Source organism: Trachymyrmex septentrionalis, unplaced genomic scaffold (assembly GCF_001594115.1).
Source record: "Trachymyrmex septentrionalis isolate Tsep2-gDNA-1 unplaced genomic scaffold, Tsep1.0 scaffold14, whole genome shotgun sequence".
In the NCBI taxonomy this organism is placed as follows: Eukaryota; Metazoa; Arthropoda; class Insecta; order Hymenoptera; family Formicidae; genus Trachymyrmex; species Trachymyrmex septentrionalis.
Window position 1 is genome coordinate 729,377 of NW_017304543.1, and position 22,006 is coordinate 751,382.

The 22,006-nt window shown below is 36.0% G+C and overlaps 1 protein-coding gene across 1 annotated transcript in view; it reads left to right on the forward strand.

Annotated features, from left to right (window-relative positions):
* LOC108745600 (netrin-1-like) overlaps window positions 1-22,006 on the forward strand; it is a 199,808-nt gene that overhangs the window by 84,453 nt on the left and 93,349 nt on the right. The window contains exon 2 of the mRNA XM_018481849.1: window positions 15,891-16,079. Within this exon, the coding sequence (XP_018337351.1) occupies window positions 15,891-16,079 (189 nt within the window). The remainder of the gene's footprint in view (window positions 1-15,890; window positions 16,080-22,006) is intronic.

Genomic DNA, 22,006 nt, shown 5'->3' on the forward strand with positions numbered 1-22,006 from the left:
TTCAGTTCTAATCCTTCTTGTGTATAATCACACGTGTGCCTCCCCGTAAGATGATTTCACGCTTTCGGATTTCTAAACATGTATTTCGTTCGCGCATCGCGCGATGCCACATGAAAACGTGTTCGTTGCCGTGTACGATGATGCTCCACGTTCGGGATTCGATAATGCCTGACATCGCCAGATATCTCTCCAGGATCTCGGCGAAATCATCGCCGTGATTTTCTCTCCACAACAAACTCGTCTCGTCTCCTATTCTACGCGTAGAAACGTAGCAATCTCGATAGACGGAAGCACGTGGTTAGGACTCGCGGGAAGGGTAGATCGAGGAGAGAGCGTGACTTCGAATGGTCGCTCTCGGATAATCGGCGAAATGTAGTTATTCGGGTGAGACCGAGAAACTCAGGAGTTGTTGCCAATTGTTGAGAGATGATTGTGCTACGTGCTGATTCTTGCACTAATCTGTATAATTCTTGCGAACACAATGTGATAGAATCACGATTTCTCAAAGTTTTATTATGTAGATTTCACCATTTCAAAGATCACTTGTCGATTGTGTAAAATAAATGTAAATCATTCGTGAAAGATCTATAATCGTTATTTTAAGTTTGAAAGTACTATAAATTTGAAAAAAGACTGTAACAATATACTTACATTAAATATAAAATAATAAAATTTATGTGTGTGGCTTGTTTTAATATTATAGTAAATATTAGTAATATTATAAATTCAATTAATATTAAAACAATAGTAATTTTCACAAACGATTGTATGTATTATTTTGTAATGTCATATTAACTGGAAATATTATTGTCACAATATTTAGATTTAAAGTTCACAGAATCAGCACCATTTACAGCAACCAGCTATGAAATTTCATTTCGTAACACATAGTAATCCCTGAATTGCCTGAAGGTAATCCCGAGATCTCAATATGGAATCAGGCATACTTTACAAATCTGTATGATTACTTACATTATTATAATAGGGTTATAAGGTGAAAATGTTACACTTTACAAGCTGTTGCAATTTTCTAATATCATAGTTACTATCATCAGTGTAACTATCGCTAACCGTTATACGTATCATTCTGATCTAACAAATATTTAAAGATCTTCTTTCGCCTGAGTTTCAAAAATGGATGCGATTTGTTATTAATCAGTTTCTATCGATAAAAAAATACTTTATACGACAAAATTGATATGGGGACTTTATACGGAGAATTTTAGTTCCAATTCATAAATTTTATTTATCTTCTTTCGTTTTTCTAATATTTAATAGAACGTTAATAACAATCTAATAGAAAATTTCAGTGTTATAATTAAATATTCAAATCGGACGTGAAAATTGACAAAATGGCTAAAATAAAAAATTTTTTATTAAGATTTCAATTCCATAAAAATTTGTATATGTGATTCTTATATACCTATTATTGTGATAACATATTCTTCACGTCATAAATCAGACTTTTAGTCATGCATCTCATCATTTTACACGTGGCGAACAAAAACGAATTAAAAGATTTCTATTTCTGACACATTTCGACTAGTCTAAGGAAGAGCAGTTGGGCGTGCATAAACGAACGAAATCCTAAGCGGGTAATTCCGACGAGCTGTTGATAGCTGACCCGAGGGTTAATTGCACCCTCGGCGAGACTTCTCTATCCCTCGGTACCGTTTCCTTGTATCTCTCGCGCAGCAGACTGCAATCTCTAAAACATGCTTAATTCTATATAATCACCGATCATTTTTAGGAACGCCCTATCGGCCACGCAGTGAAAATTCCTCTTTTCTATTAATTACTCAGCCGGAATCGATTGAACATCATTTAAAGCGTCGTTATTTTGAATTAAGTTGATTCAACGTTACACGATAATTGGTTTGTAAAGCAGAGATTACGTACCCAATACTTTACATAAATTGCATTATAAGAACCTCTCCTTATATATTACACTATTCTATTATAAACATTCTTATGCTTTCAATTTTAGATTTTTTTGAAGGGGAAAATTAATATACGCGGTAGAATAAAAAACCTTAATGTTAGAATATTACGTTGTTAGAAAATTCGAAAAATTTCTAAATAATGTTACAAAAATATCGATCATGATGTATCTCTTTTAACGTTTAATAAAATATTTTTCGAAAACTCAATAATATCTATATATATACATACATTGTATATCTTTCTCGAGTGGTATATGCGCGTGAAAAATATTCTATAAATGCGTATATTTTTTCACGCCTGCACAATATCATCAGAATCATAAAATAATTTCATGAGAATTTTATTACATTTTAAATATTTTTATCACAATTCATATTTATATATTCTCGTGTGTGTGTGTGTGTGAAATATTTTTCAGATCATATCACAGTATCTCTTGTAACATCTATGTATGCGCCTGTGCAATAGAGATATAATAAACTATCTCTTCGAATGTCGTTCTATAAATGGGGATAAAAACTTTATTCTCTAGAGATAAGTCAAGATATTGAAACTTTGAAACATTTTTATCTCTATAAAACTCTCGTTATCTCGAATGTGTCTCGTTCTCGAAGTGTCTTCTGAAAACAGTTCGGTTCTAATAGAAACTTTACTGCAGATTAATGAAACATACTGTGCCGAGCGATCAACGAGACTTCACCCGAATCGGAATTTCTCCGTCTCGTCGCCCCCGAACGAACGGAAGGATCTCCATTAGATTTGAGCTCGTTAGAGAGACCGGACAGACAACGTGACGTGCGTTTCATGGATCGGCTACTATATAGACACTGAAATGTTGCGAGAGGTCTATCCGTCTGAATTTCAAAGGCGGCTCGCCGACAAGAGTCAGGTATCATCGGTCGCGTTCGAAGAAGTTGATTGCCAGTTGTATCGATAAGATCTGACACGGACGCTCGAGTTTTCAAAGCTAACGATAGGTCACGAACCCTCCAGTTAGATCGTGTCCCGTGCGATGACTAGCGCCAGGTTAGCGATAGTCGCACGTGAACAACGTGCGTGCTGACTTCCACGAGACAAAGCTACAGTCACCGGGACATGTGTACATGGGCAACGCGATATGCTACTGTGATAACGCTGTTAGATAACAAGTTTCTAACCTTCGGCTCAATTATTGAAAAAAGAATATCGGGAAGGAACGAAATAAAGAGCGAATTGTTTTCGGTACGATAGATGTCAAAGTGAAATAAATGTGACTATCGATACTCGATACTTATCAGTCCAATCAAGTTCAATATGATGTATCATGCATCTCGTCGAATAGATTGGCACGTTTTCTCTACTACTTCTTCTTTAGAAAGTAAACTACAATTGCTGCCTGGCTTTTCTAAAATCAAAACGTTTCATATGTCATAATATATCGTTATTCTTACATTTCCAATGACATCGTTATTGTCATAAAACTAATCCAATATGAACCCAGCAGTATTGCGATATGCTTCTTCCTGATGTTCTTTATTCGATGAAATGAATTCTTCTGCGAACTCTGTTTAATATCGATGACATCCTTTATTAATTTTTATATATTTTGGTTATAATTTAGTTTGATGAGATATCGTATGTATATTTCATAATTCACAAATAAATAGAAATCTCGCAGCATTAACAATGTTGCAAGATTTTTATTTATTTGTGAATTACGAAATATAGAGATAAATATTATACTAAATATATTTTAATAATTTAGGATAGTTCAATATAGAACTTAATGATTAGATATGTAAGTTATTAAATATAAAAGAGTTAAGATAACAACTTCAAAATATTTTATTCACAGCTACAGAAGTCTGTGGTGTTTTATCACTTTGTAGAAATATATAGAGATAACAAATTTGTGATTGTAACTGCGTGACTCATTGTCAGAACACGCAGGCGAAGACAAAGTAAGTTTACAATAGATCACCACAAATTTGAAATTTCTCGCAGTAAATCAGTAGCGATAAAGACTCTGTCACCGAGAGAATAATAAAAGTTGCAGATTTACTCCAACGAGTTTGTCTCTCCAGCAGAATCTGTCTTACACATAAAACGCGGCGCGATAGAAATCGCGCGCACTTGTACCGAAACCGTAAACGGTACGAGCTACGCAAGTCGTCGTAATTTATAGGTCGACACATCCTCGAGAGAAACAGGGAGAAGAGGGAAAATGTGGCATAATCCACATGCGCGAACCGATCGATCGTTAATCTCGATCTGGCGTCTCACGAGAGTAATACGAAATCAACGGAAAACAGCGTTTTCTTTAACAGTCAAGCTAATGCAAGATATAGGCTTTATCTGGGAATAAATAAGGGATTTGTGAAAGTTGACCTATTTTATCGATTTCCTTGAAGAAGAAACTCGCGTCGCTTAGTTTATTGCGATTGTGTAGAAAGTTTTTGTAACAAGTCGTAAGCATAAATTCTAGTGTTTTTTTTTTTAAAGATAAATATATAGAAAATACTATGCATTTCAATAACACACGAAACACTATTCGTAGCAAATTAAATATCGTATTTTTTAAAACAATAGCTTTTACCGTAAAAAAGTTCTAAATATATTTTTCGCACAGAGGAGTAAAACAGATTGTTAGAAATACCAGAGGTTGTTAGAAATATCAGATATTGTTAGATATCATTGTATTGTATTAACTTTCAAAAATATCTCTTTGTACCCAGATAAATAAATATATTTCTATATTTCGAGCAACGATTGTTATTGTTTTAAATGAGAAGAAATGTACGTGTGTTTTGATGTTTAAGGGAATGATATATTGAGACGAGTAGAATCTTCTATCGGCCGAGCCTGTCCTTGCTTCGTTACAGCATCATTATTGTCTCAGTCAGGGAGGATGTAACTGGATTAATTAGGTCTCACGAAGATCCGCGTACGTGCTCTTTCGCATGTAGAAGCGCGTAAATGTGCCGAAGGCGCGATACGCGACAGTGGCACGCATTCAGCGTCGAAATCGAATTAGGCTTCGTGGCACTCTCGAGCTATCCAGCTCGCCTCTTCGACATGACGAGAGTGGGAAATACGAAGGCGCGAAGTAATCCGTTTAAGGGCCGCCCTAAGTGCACGCGCGAGGCGACGCGAATCTCGACTCGAATGTGAAACGTGTGGACGCGTCTCAGCACAATGGACCTCATTACACGGTATCGGGACTTCGAAGATGGCTGGTAATTGAAGAGGTGCGTTTAGTCCGCTAAAAGCAACCCCCGCCGCTTCGAAGGAGCTGAGTGCGCGACGATGTGCCGCGCGATGGAATTACCCGCTTCGGAACGCCGCGCCGTCGAGTCTCTTATGTGACACGCGTCAATGAAAATTGCGACCTTCGACATCTGCCGCGACGAGTCGAAGCGTTGAATACATAAGTATCGCAAGTCATGCTATTGTTCCAAGAAGATACTATGGGATAAATCTGAAGAATAGCGATAATTTCAATATTTTTTACAGCGTGAAATTGTAGAGAATTCAAGAATTTTTGCAAATTATATTCGAAGAACGTGTGGCTGAAAACGGAATATTGATTTGCAACATACAAGGTTCTGTTACATGTTTTAAAATTTTGTATTTCTATGATAAAAAGAAAGAACACATATTTCTATGACACATAAAGTCAAATGATTCGTTGACGATATAATAGACACAAATACAGTAGCATCAAATAATGGCTTAATTTAAAAGTTTAGGCGAATATTTTTTTTACAAGAAATGTTCAAAGTGTCCTCCATCATTTTCTACCTGAATGCAACGTATATATGATTGGTATATTATTGTTTATTCCAATAGCCATTATTTCGACAACGAAGCATCAGCGACTTAATGTTTCATAGGAGTATTTATTCTTTCTTTTTATTCAAGAATATGCTCGTGAAAATATTTTAAAACATACTTATAACTTTCTCTGTATGCACATACAATATAAAATTTTGCAAATTCTCATGAAATAATGTTGGAAAATGAATATTTTTGTGTGGGAAATAAATTATCGATCTTGATTTTAATAAATATCTAACATATCTAACATAAAAAAGGAGCTAAATTTTCTAAATACATTGCTTTTTTATTAATCTGCTATTAAATTGTTATTAAATTAGACAAAGAAGAGACAGATATTTACTTAAAAAAATATTCATTCCAAGAGACTGTTTCAACATAAATTTAATACACTTCTGAAATGATTTTATGAGAGAAAAAGGAACAGTTAACCGCAACATGTACGCTCAAGTATCGCGCCGTAGTTAAACAATGATGTTTAATTTCGATCCAGCAATTCCGCGAGAATTTTATGATTCTGGGGGGAGGGGGGGGGAACATACGAAAGATCGCACGAGGGTCAGGATGATGCGCGAACCGAGCGATTCTGGCGACCACCCGGAAACGACTGTGCGAGCATGATTACGATGATCGCGTCGATGTATCCTGTAGCACGAAAATTAGCTCGTAATTTCAGTACAGGTGTTCCTTACCCGCGTCCGCTGGCGGATCGTCCCACGCAGACCGGCGAAACTTTCAAACCGAAAGGCGACCCGCGCGAGCGGTGGTGCATTAATAATCGCGGTAATCCTTTCTTTAGTCGTGTTATTCGTGGAGAAGAGATCGCGCATAAGGAGGTGGCCTGGGCCACCAGCGCAAACCGGCGTGAGCGGAGGTCCTCTTAAACGGATATTAATTAGTGGCTGCTGTTACCTGAACGCACAATAGCTACGGGCAAGAGGATCAACAAAACGGATGATTGAATTATGTTCGCGCGCATCCGAGGAGGAACAATCGTTATTCCTCCATATGGACGACGGCGATCTGACGCGTCCGAGTAAGCGTGTATTCTTTATTTTTCATCATTGTTAACACATCTTTCAAAGTGCACGTAAGAAGTTTCTATAAATACACGGAAAGAATGGTTTTGCTGAAGTATCTAAAAGTACAACTAGATACAGCTCTGAAAATAATTTTGTTCGGGCTGTCGGTAATTGTACAATGTAGAACGCTTAAACTTGTAAGAATGTTAAAACTTTTCGCGTATGTTATTACGTATCGGAGATCATCCGGCGTCACAAAAATAATATTCGAATAATTATTCTTGACACGTCTCGACGACAAATCAATTCCGACGTCACACATTTTAATGACATACAAATGAGATACAGTAGCGTGCTAATAACACGTAGAAAACATGGAAAGTTCAACGCGTTTTCTTGACTAGTTCAATTTGCCTCACGAATTTCTCACAGCCATGACAAAATTGTGTAGTCCAAGGAAACATTAAGCGTCTTCTTCACCTTGTCTCTCATTTTCTTTGTCTTTCTCTGCCTTTCATATCTCTTTCTCTCTTGCTCTCTCTCTCTCTCTCCCTCCCTCCCTCCCTCCCTCCCTCCCTCTCTCTCTCTCTCTCCTTTTTTTTTGTGTAGAGTGACGTAGCAAACGGTTGTTCGGGAAAAACGGCCCATGACGAAGGGCGGAGGTACTCTTAATTAATTATTCCATGGGCGTCGCGCCGCTCAAAATTAAAATCGGTTCATTAAGCGGCGCTACGTGGAATTTTTTCCTAATCCAGCCGGGCGAAGAGAGCGAGCGAGGGAGGAAAGGGGCGGTGACGACAGCTACCGGTTTTCTACCTTCATGGAAGAAGAGAGGGCCACGTCGAGGAAGTTACCCATGCCGCTGAATGGAGCAAGGGAATTCGACTCGCTCGTTCGTTCAGGCCAGCAAACCGCCTATCTCCCCCTTTCTGTCTTAATGGCCCAACGAATGACGGCGAGGCCGCGGCGGTTTTTATCTCCGTGCGCAATAAATGCCTCGTTAACGATCGCGCTCGCGAGCAATAATCGAAATTTCCGATTGATGCGAGACGCGCGCACGCTTTTACGACAACGTCGGCGAGCGCGATCACCGCCAACACGTTAAGACGCATAACGGAGTCGTATACGGTAACTTATTGCATTGACGACGGTGTCGTTATTTAGTAACGGCTGTACAAAATTCTCGCGGAAGAGGCGAGTAAGTGTTAAGTCGCGTCGATGTTACGAGACGTATCGCGCATATTTTAAGATTGCTTATTTTCATGTAAATTAGTTGAAGAGTATTAGACATGTGAGACCTTCACAATGTGCTTCAGAATTCTGCTGAAGTCCTAAAAAGAAAGTTTTAAAGATTCACTCACTCTTCTGTCTTTCTTTGTTACGTTTTTTTTTTTTTTAAATAAATAAAATTAATGGGAGAGACCCTTTACTGAATAAATATTACAAAAGCCAAATTATTAATAGCACAAGCGTTCTTATAGAAGAAAATTAGTTATTAAATTATTATAGAATAACATTTTGTGATGTAAACTATTACTTTTATTATATCGGATAGAAATGTTCCAATAGTATCTTTATTATATTTACAACGCTTTTCATTTGAATTATTTCATGAAAAATTTTACGCCAGCAATGTTTCGAATGACTACGCGCGTTAATTATAATTGGCTTATAAATCGCAGAAATATTTAATACGCGTTCAGAATTACGATATTGTGCGATTGTAAAATTATTTCCAGTTGGCCAGCTTTTTGCAATGATTATACGCGGAAACCGCTTGGCTGGAATAACGATTGAGAGAGAAATGTGTCTATAGACTTAACTCGCACTCACATCTGTTCCAAGCGTGCCAGCGCCAGCGCTGCAATTTTGTAATAAACTTATCGGTCTGATGCGATAATTATCGCGCATCTGGCAAGGCCGATCCGCGTGATTACCGAGAGTAATCCGCGAGCGAGTCGAAGCGGATGGAAACCGAGATCGGGCACCTGTGGGCGCGGGATAACTTCTTGAACGCGGTGCGGATAATCGTACAGCCTGCGTTATCTATGGTTCGAAGCTGGCGTGGGTTCCGGCCGCAAATGACGGGATAAAAGGGTCCTCGGTACGACAGGATGTAATTACGGCTTTACGTAGCATTACGAAGAGGTACCGCGAGACGCCCAGGCACCGGTCGCGCCGTGGCGACTCTATTTAAAGTTTAAGTGGGACTTAAATTAAAATCCATCCTATAACGATTACGGTGACATCTGTACCATAAATTCCATCTTAAGCGATGATACGCTTCTACATTATCTTCAATTCTCTCCTTACTTTCCTTACTTTCCATATGCTTTTCAACATAAACAGAAATTCCCTTCTTATTACATGTACTTTCAAAGAACGTTTATCAAATTCTCACTATTTTACGTATTTATTTTAACGTAATATATTTTTGAATTTTATAAAAGAAGATATACAGACATCGAAGTGCACCGTTCCATGAAGATGTCAAAGGGAATTATATCGATTATTCTCAATGATCTAAACGAGTGCCTTTCGTTACGTTTCAAGATTTCAGAGAGAAATTCCGAGCACGTACTGTACCAATAAAAGGGCCTAGCATACCTGAACGTGTTAGCGAAACGCTCGAAGTGTATGAATCGACCGCTCGCTTGCGGCACTGGAATTCTTCCCGCCGCGGGATGAGAAAAAGAAGCTAAACGAAATGCGCGAAGAAGTTTCAGCATGAAGTTACTCGGTTCAGCCAGCAAGACAACTTCAATTTTAAATAACGGTTTAAATCGACTTTTCATTATAACGATAACGTATGCGTGTATATAACGTGATTTGTAACAATAATTTTAAGACCAAATGAATTGCAACTGAAATAAAAGTCATATTCTTCTAATATCTTTCTAAGAGAATTATTTAAAAATATTTCTTCTATTTATATATACAACATTTTCTGACATACTCGAAAATATATTCAGATTTTATTTTTTTATTAGAAGAAATAAGATCTAAATGCATCCTCGAGATTCTTGCCTTTTCTTCTAGATCAATGATTATGATATGATGAAAAAGCGGAGCAGTAATTTCCTCTCTTTTATACTCTTATAGGTATGTTTGGCTAACCGCAAATACAGGTTCGAAACACTTTTCGAAGAAATCATTCAGTCTGCTAGGTCTCGAGAGAAATATTCGACACGGAAAGTTTCTACCCCAAAGATTGGACGAGTTATTTTAACAAAGCGATTTAACTTTGTAAGGAAACGACTATATCATATGCTTTCAATTAGTAGATATTGCAAGAATAATTGGAAACGCAGAAACTCTCTGATTATAATATAATCCTATTAAAGACAAAACAAAGATTAAACTGGTGAGATGGTGAGCAGTAAACAATGCTTTGTACAAAGTTGTACTACTTTTATATGTATTGGACTGTTTTTACATATGTATTACATTTAATTAAAATAATGGAATCTTTCTCCTAATATCACTTCGCACAACATAAGAAAATAAACACACAAAAAAATGTTTGATGTATTTATTATATTAAATTTAATTAAAAGTAAAAATATTACGAAGGATTTTCTGCGAAGTAATTCTAATAGGAAAACAGTATGTTTTTTAATAAAAATTTCTACAAAAAAAGATTTATTTTAATTAGTTTTATGAGATTAACTTTTTTCTGTTTATCTATTCTATTATATGATATTCTTGTATTGAGTTTTTGTCAAATATCTGCTTAATAATAATAAATTAAAATGCAATGACTTAAAAATATTTCCTAAAAGAAACTTGGCTATAGCAAATGTTAAACAGCATATTAAAAATTTTGATGCGTGTTTAAAATAAATGAGAATATAACGTATTAACTTGCCTTGATAGAAACTAGACCAGGTATTTTATTCGTATTTCAGTATTCAGCAATATTTTTTCTTGTCGGAACGGGAGATTATCACTTGAGAGCAAGCTTGCTGTTTCCTCTTCGAATAAAATTCGGAAAAGGTACGTCTCTATTCTTTAAAATAAAGTTTCCGAGAACAAGTTTTATACATTCCGGAGTTGAGAAACAGACGATACATGAGCGATAGGAAAAAGGCCAAAAGGTTCTAAGAGTTTGAATGTACATATCTGATAGCAGAAGAAAATAACGTGGAAGTTGATATTCTGATACCGTTTCAAGAATTCATGACTCAAGTTGTTTTTCTCTAAAAAAAAAATATTTATTTCCTTTTGGAAAATAATTCTATAAAAATAATGTATATTTTAAAGCAGAAACTTTTAAGAGTTGTTACTTATTTAAAAAAAAACATTTTAATTTTTTATTCAATTTTCTTATTAATTTAAATATTTAATATCAATTTCTCACTTTGTTAAGAGTTTTATCATTTTCACTAAAAATAATATCGTTAATTTTAACAAAGATTAATAATAAATATTCTTACTATAAAAATCAGTAAAATTACTATATTACTATATTCGTGCATTTTTTAAAGAAAGATTTTGATATTTTCCAAGAAAGTATTATCACTTAATTTGAGTGAAGAATAAAGTGCTACTAAATTTTATTTAATCACAGGTATTCCGCAAAGAACTAATTTACTGAAAATAAATTTACTAAGGTAGAGTTTCACTGTTTGCTTTAGTAACACTTTATTTTTCTCCAGGGATATATTGATTTATGAGAGGCGCCATAAAAAGGAGCTACAACTCGACTATTATAAATCGTGAGATTCAGTCGGAGTTAATTAATATCGACGTAGATCCGAAAACACTAATCCGTTCTTAAATGCCAGCAGTACGCTACAGGACTCACCGATACTACTTCGATTAATCGCTAATTACGGCGATCATCTTCACGAAAACGAATCGAGATTCTGACATGGCTACGACTTAATAACAGGAACCGATCGTAGAATTTCAGACGGTGGCTGACGGTGGTTATTAACTATCGAGAGGTTATCCGATCGACCCAATACGTAGCGGCTAACTTGGATTCAACAACATTCTTATCCATCGATCAAATTCTGCGCTTCGCGCAAACCAAGTTCCCATAAATCACCGGCTGAGATTTTCACTGGGATTTGCAATGAGAGCATTAAAAAAACGTAATCGATCTTGAAATTAATAAATTTGCATATAGCTTTTACATATTTGAAAAATATTATAGCAATATCTGTCGGTGATTAACTAATATAATTTGTCAAAAAGTGATTATTCTGTGAAGCATTAGAAAGTGGGGGCGATATTTCATATAAAGATAGCGATATGCATGAAAAATTTTATGTTCTAATAAATGGAAAGAAACAGAATTAATAAGAAACGTCCTAAAAAAAAAAGAAATAAGTTTAAAATTAAAAAAAGTATGCTAGGTTTTTTTTTCATTAAATCACTCACTACTTCATTTCCGGTAAAGAGACGAAGATTCCGGTAACAAACATGCTGAAGAATACACAGGACTAAAAACTGAATCATGATAGAAAGAAACGAGCATTCTCTTGATGATTTGTCCGGAAGCAATATCTCGCTCGTATCTTGCGTTTCAATCAGCGTCAGTTTGTTTAACGCGAAATTGCATCAACAAGAACTTATTTCGAGTGGATTTCTTTAACTATAGTAGCTTTTCTCTAGTTTACCAATTTCTTTTATAATATTTTTGTTATTGTAATAACATTATTATGTCGTAATATCTTAATATCGAGAATAAATATTAAATAGTACTTATTTCTCAATCTCGTATCTATCCTATGTATTTAATTATTTCATATTTATTATTTCATTCACAGTTATTATTCACTGTTAAATATCAAAGGAGCAATGGTAACCCAATCCGTTGAGTTAAATAACATTTTGCTATTTTTCAAATTGCATGTGTCAAAATGTAAATAAATCCATTTCTGTGGTTAGTTTCAATTAAAGTAAACAATATCTATATTAACGTATATATTCAATAATAAATTTTAATCAAATTTAATATATATATTTTCTTAAATAAAAATTTTAACTCTGTTGTTTTAGTTAAATTAACGACATATTGAGTAAAAGCAATGACTATAGAAATTAAAAATAACTCAAATTATGATTTGACATTATAAACTTAACAGTGTATAATTGTCCTTTTTAATTTGAATCTTTTTATGGTGTTCATTTTTAATCGCAAGATATATCCGTGTTAATTATACGCTTGCTATTTTAAATTGAAACAGATCCTATTTTTCACACCGCCGCCGCCGGTTAATCGATTAAAGCGTAGCGCTAATTTGTAAGAGGATATAAATTATGACAGCGGAGTTAAGCTGTACACGGCGACGCATCAGCATTCAAGAAAGAAAAAAAAGGAGGACAAAGCACGCGCCGAGGTAGCAGGGAGAAAAAAGTCACGGTAATGAGTGTCATCGCGAGAGAAAAATAAGGCACGCTCCTCCTGGTTCGACACACGGAATTATTAGGTCGAGAGAATCCACAAGAGAACGAATGCACAGAGATGGATTAATCGCGAGCCTCCCCCATTTGATTCCACCCTTGGCATTCACCGTCCTCCCTTACGCTTTCAATTATTCTGTTATGTTTTCAAGCTGTCGCAAAGAACGCGGGTGGCGTGCTCGAATAAAGGAAAGTTACGGCACGATTTTAACCGGAGAAGCTCCCCTGAGCTTCTCAAGAATTCAATACAAACGATTGATGCATGGGGTGAAACTGTCGGGACAATAATACCAACGTAGATAAATTCTTTTCAATTACAGTTATCAAAATATGGCTGACTTTTAAGAAGACAGTTTAGCATATATATATATATATATAAACAGATGAGATAAGCGGGAAAAATTAGAATTCTAACTTTTTAGTGAAAACTTAAAAATAAGTTGGAGTAAAGCCTGATTGAGACGTTAAGTGAACATTATAAGAAAAGATACTTCAGCTGATGCTGAAAAGATCAAGAATTCTTGAAATATTCTTATAATTACGTTATTGCAATCTTTAAACGTAATTATGCTTTTCAAGAGAATATCTTCATATAATTTATTACTCTCACAGCCAATAAGAGATTTCTTTGCGTTTTTTGTGTTTATAAACTGACTTTAGAAAGAAGTTGGAAAGAAATTATACGTTCAAGCTGGAAATTTAATTTGCATAATAAAAAAGCATTTATATTCTTGTCTTAAAACTTAAAAAAAAATTTGAGATGTTATTTTTACTTGGAATACAAAATTCTAGTTCTTATAAATATTAACTTTTGTCCTATTTCATCAATTTTTATATAATAATGTATGAACTTTATAATGTTTATTAAATTTTATCGCTTGTTATTTTGATACATTGATAGATTAACGGATTGGTCAGTTGCACTCCTATCACGATTCTCTTTTGTACCAAAATAATACACAAATTCAATCTTTTCTTTAATCGAAATTCTATGACAGATTTATATCAAATCCTATTCACAAAGAAAATTTAACAAGCCATAAAAATGTTTAAATGCATAAAAATAGAGCTTAAATAAAATTTAAATAACAGAATTTAAATAAAAATAGAAAAACTTAGCTTAAATAATGTATGTCTTATACTAAAAACTAGATAATCATATAAATTTAATTACTTTAACTACTTTACTTTAATTGGTTTTTAATTACAACAAAAAATTATTATAAATATTTGAATTAAATTATTTCACTTATGTGCAAAGTTGTGTACATTTTATGTTTTTATTTCCAGATTGAACATTCCTTGTGAACATGATTCAACGACATTGTCACAAAAGTTCTATGTAAAAATTGAAATTTCAAATTTTTCGAATTATGGACTACCGAATTTATCTCTTATCGTTAGGTTGAATTATAGCAACGCTATGCGAAGCAGATCGAGAACGACGAGAGAAGTCGAGGACCGTCGTCCGATAACGAAGACGACCCCCTCGAGCCGCCTTCTTTTCTCCAGCCGGATGAATAAACTCGAGACTAATTACCGCGATAAGTACAGAAGAACCCCGGCACGCTCCGTCGTGTGTTTCACGATGAGGCTCCGTAATATTAACGAGTGGTGGCTGCGCGCCACGCTCAATGCTTCAATCGGAGGAATGTCTGAAATATCTACTCGCAGTTACCGGCGAAATAATATATATTCATGCCGCACTTGTACGTCGGTTGAGCGGGACGCAACGTTTATTATTTCGCAGCAATGCGTAATTAAAGTAGAATAGATGGCATTCAAGCAATGCGGATTCTGGCGAGATGAATATAATTAATATAAGAAACGCTGCAATTTAGCCGAGCAATCATTGCACGTTTAATCAATTTGTATGAACATGTTTACTTATTCTTAGACACTTCTCTAAGCAGTCATTAATTGCATAAGCAAACCTATGTACCATTATGCGAAATTGAGTTTCTATTTGCACGAGAAAAGATTAATTCAAAGCAATCACTTTAAGGAATAAATAAACGATATATCTCTCTTTTAGAAATTTACAGGAAAATTTTTAGAAATGTCGATTTTTTTAATTCAGTTTATTAAAGTTTCTCTTGCTAATATCTCACCCCTGTGTACACTTCGTGAATAAAAAAAAAAGACTATGTGTTACTTTTACTAAAAGCGAATTCCATATATTCTACATAAGTTACACGCGTTTTAAATCAAATTATCTCAAATATATTCTCTATATTTCGCATAGAGAGCCATGTATAACTCAAATATAAATATCGTAGACTGTATTATCTTTGTAACAATATTTTCTCGATATGCCCGAAAATATGATACGCACGAATAACGTAAACTACTGACCTCCTTCTTTAAGGAGAAGGTGAAAATATATATTTTAACGTTGTTACTTCCACACGCAACGCAAATTAAATGATAATGAAGTAGATACCCTTCATTTTTCTCTTTCAGCAAAATAATTGCGGCCGCATTGAACTTCAATCGCAATTATGGCGTTTTAATGACAATAATATCGGCATTAACGGCGCGACTAAAAAGGACGAAAAGAAAAGAAAAGGAAAGAAATCTTGCGCGTGTGCGAGCGAGAGATAAGGAGAAATTAAAGGAAATGGTAGTCGTAAAATAATAGCGCACCTCTCGGTTGTCGCTCGCTGACTGAAATTGCCGTGTTACCTGTTTCAGTGTGCAACTGCAACCTCCACGCGAGAAAGTGCAGATTCAACATGGAGCTGTACAAGTTGTCGGGCCGTGTCAGCGGAGGCGTTTGTCTGCAGTGCCGGCATTTTACGGCAGGAAGGCACTGTCATTACTGCCGCGAAGGTTACTACAGAGATCCGGCGAGACCGATCACGCATCGCAAGGCCTGCAAACGTAAGTGCCCCCGCGGCCCGACAATTACATGTAAATCCAGCAAAGGACACCTCGGCGACGCGCGCGCGGCAATTACGCTCGCGTCGAGTAACCCCACACGCGATTATCCGTGGCACGGTTAATTACAGAAGTGCCACGGAGGTGAACTTTTGCTATCGTCTCGCGCGCGAAATTGGTAAGCGACGATAATGGCGTGTAGGATTTCTAATTCTTCACGCGTCTCAATGTACGCGCGCTAATAATGTTGAAGCCGGGCTAATTAGACGATCCTGCAGGTCATATACACAGCTTTCTCTATAACGCGCGTAACGATTCGCTTTCGAAATCACGATTTCCGCGAGAGAGATTCTGCGAATCGAGAATTCTCGAGTATCTCCTTCGCGAGTAGGAAAATGCAGATAAGAGAGAGAGAGAATTCTGCAAGACTGACGTACTTTAATAAGAGTGTTTCAACACGCGGATATATATACACCGTGCATAAATATTTTTCTACGTGCGTATTTTTTTTACTGCTGCATTTTTTAACCGAGAATTTTTCCCAAACGGTGCACAGAAAAAAAAAAAAAAACAGTTTTACTTGAAATATTTAAAAATTTAGCTAGATATAAATCCGAAAATAACTTTGTCGGAACTATGAAATAAAATATGCAGGGCGAAACAATTGGTTGCTGTTGTAAAATGTAAAAATTGTTTACAGCATTGTCCATTATCCTTGAATTTCCTACGTATTACAATTATTCCGACAGTCCAACGAAATTATTTCTAGATCTGTATCTACTTAAATTTTTCGATATTTCACCACGACTATTCTTTCCGCGTGACTACGTACGGCTTTCTGCATTTTCAACATTCACCGCCGTATTCAGAGACGCGTTATGTGAATCTGATCGGAACGCTTATTGTGAATAAGCGACTGATCGAGAGTGCGGTGAAGGGAGCGAACTAAGAAACGACACGGCGACTTCTCCAATCGAGCCGGCGCATCTTCCCAGCCGCGCTACGCTGTCGAGAGAGACTTGGACGCTATTACCATTCGTCTCAGTCCCTCCGTGGTACTGTTACAAAGTGGTTACCAGCTGAGCAACCCCCTAATCTCGGTGCATTCAATTTATGTACGTTTGTCTAGGCTCATAGACCGCCGCGGGGATAACGATCTCCCGGTGTGAGAAAGCGCGCGTCGGTGCGTCGTAAATGCATCGGCGCGCGGTCTACGTGAGCGAGCGTCTGCACAGTGCATCCCGTATCGTCCGTAACTGTACGGCGGAGCCGTTGTCCGTTGTCGATTTACCGTGTAAGAATATTAGGCTCATTGTACCGTGATAAATCAGAAATTCCCGCGAAATATGGGCACAAATGTCAGATCTTTAAACGAGAAGATGCAAATCTGAGAGCTCCGCGAAAAATAGCTCCCCTTTTTTCCCTATGCAATCTTAAAATGCATTTGTTATCATGATTTTTTTAATACGTTTTCTTTTGATGCAACTTCCACGCGGCGGTAGACATTAGGTCTGTTTTTTTTTATTTCTGCACAGAAATATTCTAGACCGCTAGAACTTTCTTCCTTGCGTTTGCCAAATGTCATATATTATATCTATTTGACTTTAAGTGCCAAAAGTGTATACTAGTTCAGCTATAGAAAAAGAGCGGATGCAGACTTATTGCGTATCATCCTTGCGTATCAATGTAGACGGAAAGTATTGGGTATCAAAATTGTTATAATGATTTGCAAAGGCATCGTGTCATATCATTGGATTGATACACAATGACGCGATACACGGATGCACTACAAGTCCACATACGGTCTTTATGGACCATCCATCGTATCGTTTGAGTGCATGAGTATTTAGCAATGCGTTTTTTTTTTTTTTTCTACAACCGCGAGAATTTTCGCGAGATTCTGCCGTAGGTACTCGCACTTGACAGACGGGTTTTGCGCGATTAACTATGTATGTCACTGGACACGCACATATCCTCTAACAAGGACTACATGTCGTGTTGAATTGTAAGGTTAATTAACTTTTTACGGTCTAGAATATTTTTAATGTTACACGACATTCATGCTCGCTGCGAAGACCAGTTGTCAAAAGAGACATCCACGTATAAACGTGTAATACAAATTTTACTCGAGACATGCCATTCAAAGGTGTCAGATATAATCTCATTTATCAGTAAATACTATGTTTCATAAATATTTTGTAACGTCTCCGAGTTATGAACAAGAGATGACAACGGAAAAATCATTAAAAAAAAATCGCATGTTAATGCGATACGTGTAATCCACTTTGAAACACGTTTTACTGTCAAGAATTGAACATCTTTGAGATATCATTATATAAAACACTCGATCTATCAAGAAATAAGAGTAATGTGAAAACAGAAATGTGAAAAATTTATTTGATAAATTTATATTTATGACCCAGCAATATATGAGGCGCTTACCGCAAAAGTGCTTAAAATTCGGTTTCATAAATTATTAACTCATGAAATAAATTATTAACAGTTAAGCTACTTTTACGCGGCAAGCGCCGTGTATATTAAATTTATAAGCAAGCACAATGATTAACGGGCTTAGCAGCCAAAATATTAACTGCTGAGTTAGCGATTCATAGAGACAACGATATAGCGCACATATGGTCTACCTCGTGTTCTATCGCAGGGCTTCTGGTTCCAATACATAAAACCTAAGTGTCGCACCGAGAGAGCCTGCGCGTGCTCTTGCCGCCGAGATAACGAACGGTATTCTGTATTCTCGTTAGCAATCATGGCAGCCGTTAGAGATAACAACGAGACGCGACATTCACCGCGGGCGCACACCGAGCGTGAAAAGAAGATTCGAGCTTGTCTTAGGACGGCATAAGTTTCATAAATTAATCCTCAGAACGAGGGGATTCCATCAGTGTTGGATCACGTGGAAAGACGGGAGAGTATAATTTCATTTTAATACATAATTTAAGTTTGAGCTTTAACCGCGCTCGAAACTTCAGAGATGATTGCCCCTCCTCCTCTCTCTTCGTAACGATGATAAATTTAGGAATTAGTTGGGTGACAGAATGGTCCGCTTTCGCTCCGTTGGGTATAACGAGTAAGTGTATAATGAAGTTGTAGGAAACTTCATTTTAAAACAGTTCACCTACGTACAATATTATAATCACGTTTTATAAAAATCATAACAACGGTATTGTACACAATAAATTTCAATCGTTGCGGAAAATAAAATTCCAGTGTCTGTTTAATCTAGAATTCTATTTTTTCAGAGTAAGCGAATTGAAAAGGAAATATAAGTCGAGTTTCATGATAGTAAAGTTATGATCTTATAATTTCGAGGTTTTATCTTTGACTGGTGTATAATTTAAGATCCCTGATGTAGTCAGTGGCTTTTTCAGAAAACTAGCTGTATCTAATTCTTAGGTTTTCAAGGTAGGGATAGAGTGAAATTACGACGTTATTACATGGTGATTAATATGGCGCGGTGAAGATAAGATCTTTCTAAGGGAAAAGCGACTCTGATTGAATAATTAGCCACGCCCACTGGATTAATTTCAATTTAACGTCGTGTTAAATAGCGAGTGGTCATATTTGCATGTCATACCACCTGCCGACTTATTTAGATAGCAATAGCTCAATATTATCGTTCTCGAGGAAAAAGTATCCTCGCAACATTAAGTAATTAAGTCCAGTTAACGCTGCATGTTAATTAAGATCGCTTGCAGAAAGAGAAACTCGCATGCATGAACGAGATAATATATTCCAAAGTACACATTATTTGCAGGATAATGAACGTAAGCTTATCAGTATCACTATATACAATTGAATAACCTCGAGATACTCTACTGCCACAGATGTTCACGGAATTCCATGCAATTCGAAATTCTATTCACGTCGAAAATAGAGAGCAATAATCTCCGTTGAGCGCGCTGCTGAAAGCATCAACGATAACGACGACCACGATAACGACGATGACGCTGCTCATTTTATAAGATATGCCTTATAAGATATCCGTTTGTGCGCTTCTCTCTCGGCCGCTATCTTCCATTATTACAAGCCCGAACGCGCGACGAAAATGCAGATTTCTGCAATTTCTCATCTTTCTACGCCGCGTCTCGCAACGTCCCGTCGTTGCACCGAACGCACGCTTCCTCCATGACATGCACTAGCATTTTCACGGTTAGTGAACTCTAGATTGGTCCTGCCGTACGATCCTGCCCTCTCATCTTCCCGTCGTGCTTACCCACGACAAACCACCCCCTCAATCTCGTGCTCGACATTTCCGCGGGAAAATACGACCCCCGGTGTCGACTGTGACGTACCCGTCAGGTCAGAATAGCGTTGTTCGTTTCGAGATTTTCACGGTGACGAATAAGAGTTCCCTCGACATTCTCCGTATCTCCGTTTTCACTCCTTTTTCGCTTTACTTGTCTGCAGTGACTACTACTTACTCTGACCGTATAAAGTTCCTTTGCTTTGACTGGTCCCGAGGGATGAAGTCAGCATTTTGCTAAAAGCTGTTTTACACGTGACGTGGCGAGACTATCGTTTGTTGAGAAATTCTGTATATCTTTTGTGTTAGCGTATAATACGATGTTGCGGATAATGCGACTTTATAAATCTAATAACTCACATATTTTAATAAATGAGTTTTAATTGATTTTAATAAATCTATTTGAATTTTTCAGACTGTATTTATAGACTTTAATATTTAGCTTCAGTTTTTATTAGTTTATTTAATTCTATCCTCGTTGATTTATTTACCATATGAATTGATGTAAATCAAAGGATCAAATACGTAAAGCGTATTCCTAAAAAAATTACTAAAAACTTATGTTACTTATTAAGTTCTATAGTCTTATATCGTCATGGCTCAAAGAATATTAACAATAATGATTTATGTGTTCACATTAATTCTTTTTATCATTATTGTTACTATTTGAATATTAAAGTGTGCTTTTTAAAGATTATATTATTTCAACATTTATTTACTTTATGATAAATAATTTCAAAAGATTTCAATTATGCAATTTCTAATATTCTTTCCGACGCAAATTAAATAATAAATACTACGGTTAAACACAATCCTCAATTTCCGTTCTATTTCAATGACACGCAACCCTATATTTTATTTCTATGTTTCATTTACTCTAACATAATTCTTGCTTTTCTAATCCCGTCGAGAATCATTATAGGGACTTGTTTCTTCGGAAAGAGAAGGTAAAAAGAAGCATTTGGGGCACCATAAAGTCAACTTAACGTTGCTATAAAAAGTCTCATGTGACTGCTAGTAACGTAATATAGACTTGGTATTTAAGAGTCAATGATCACATTTTGGCCTTGATTTTACGTAACTTTAATAAGAAAGAATACTGATAATCAGTGCGTGATAAAAAAATAAAGAAATTGTTTTTTCATGTATCATAAAAAATCTAATTGAATCATAGAATTATCATCAGATATTAAGTCTACAATTATTATAGACATTAATACTGTGACCTTAATAACTATGTCAATTGCCTACTAAAGAAATATATTATAGTATATATATTATAATAAAAATATTATAGTATGAAACTCTTGCGAGATATACATATGGAAAGTAACACATTGCATTGACAGCAGAAATGTTCGATGCATCGTAATTTCATGGCTCACTAACGATCATACTATTACAACGACCCAACGTTCATCTAATCATGCGAACGCGCGCCGGGAATAGTCACGGACAATTATTCCTCGCAGAGGATATCGTGAAACGTCATTTTTATATACGCGGCCTTTGGCGCAGACACGTCGTTTTATATGACACAAAATAACTGTCTCTATCTTAAGTCTCATAAAAATAAGCACTCTCAATGACGATATCCGATCGAGCAACCATGACCTTTCGTTCTATATTCATTACTTTCATTTCGTCAATAACATATTATATATATATA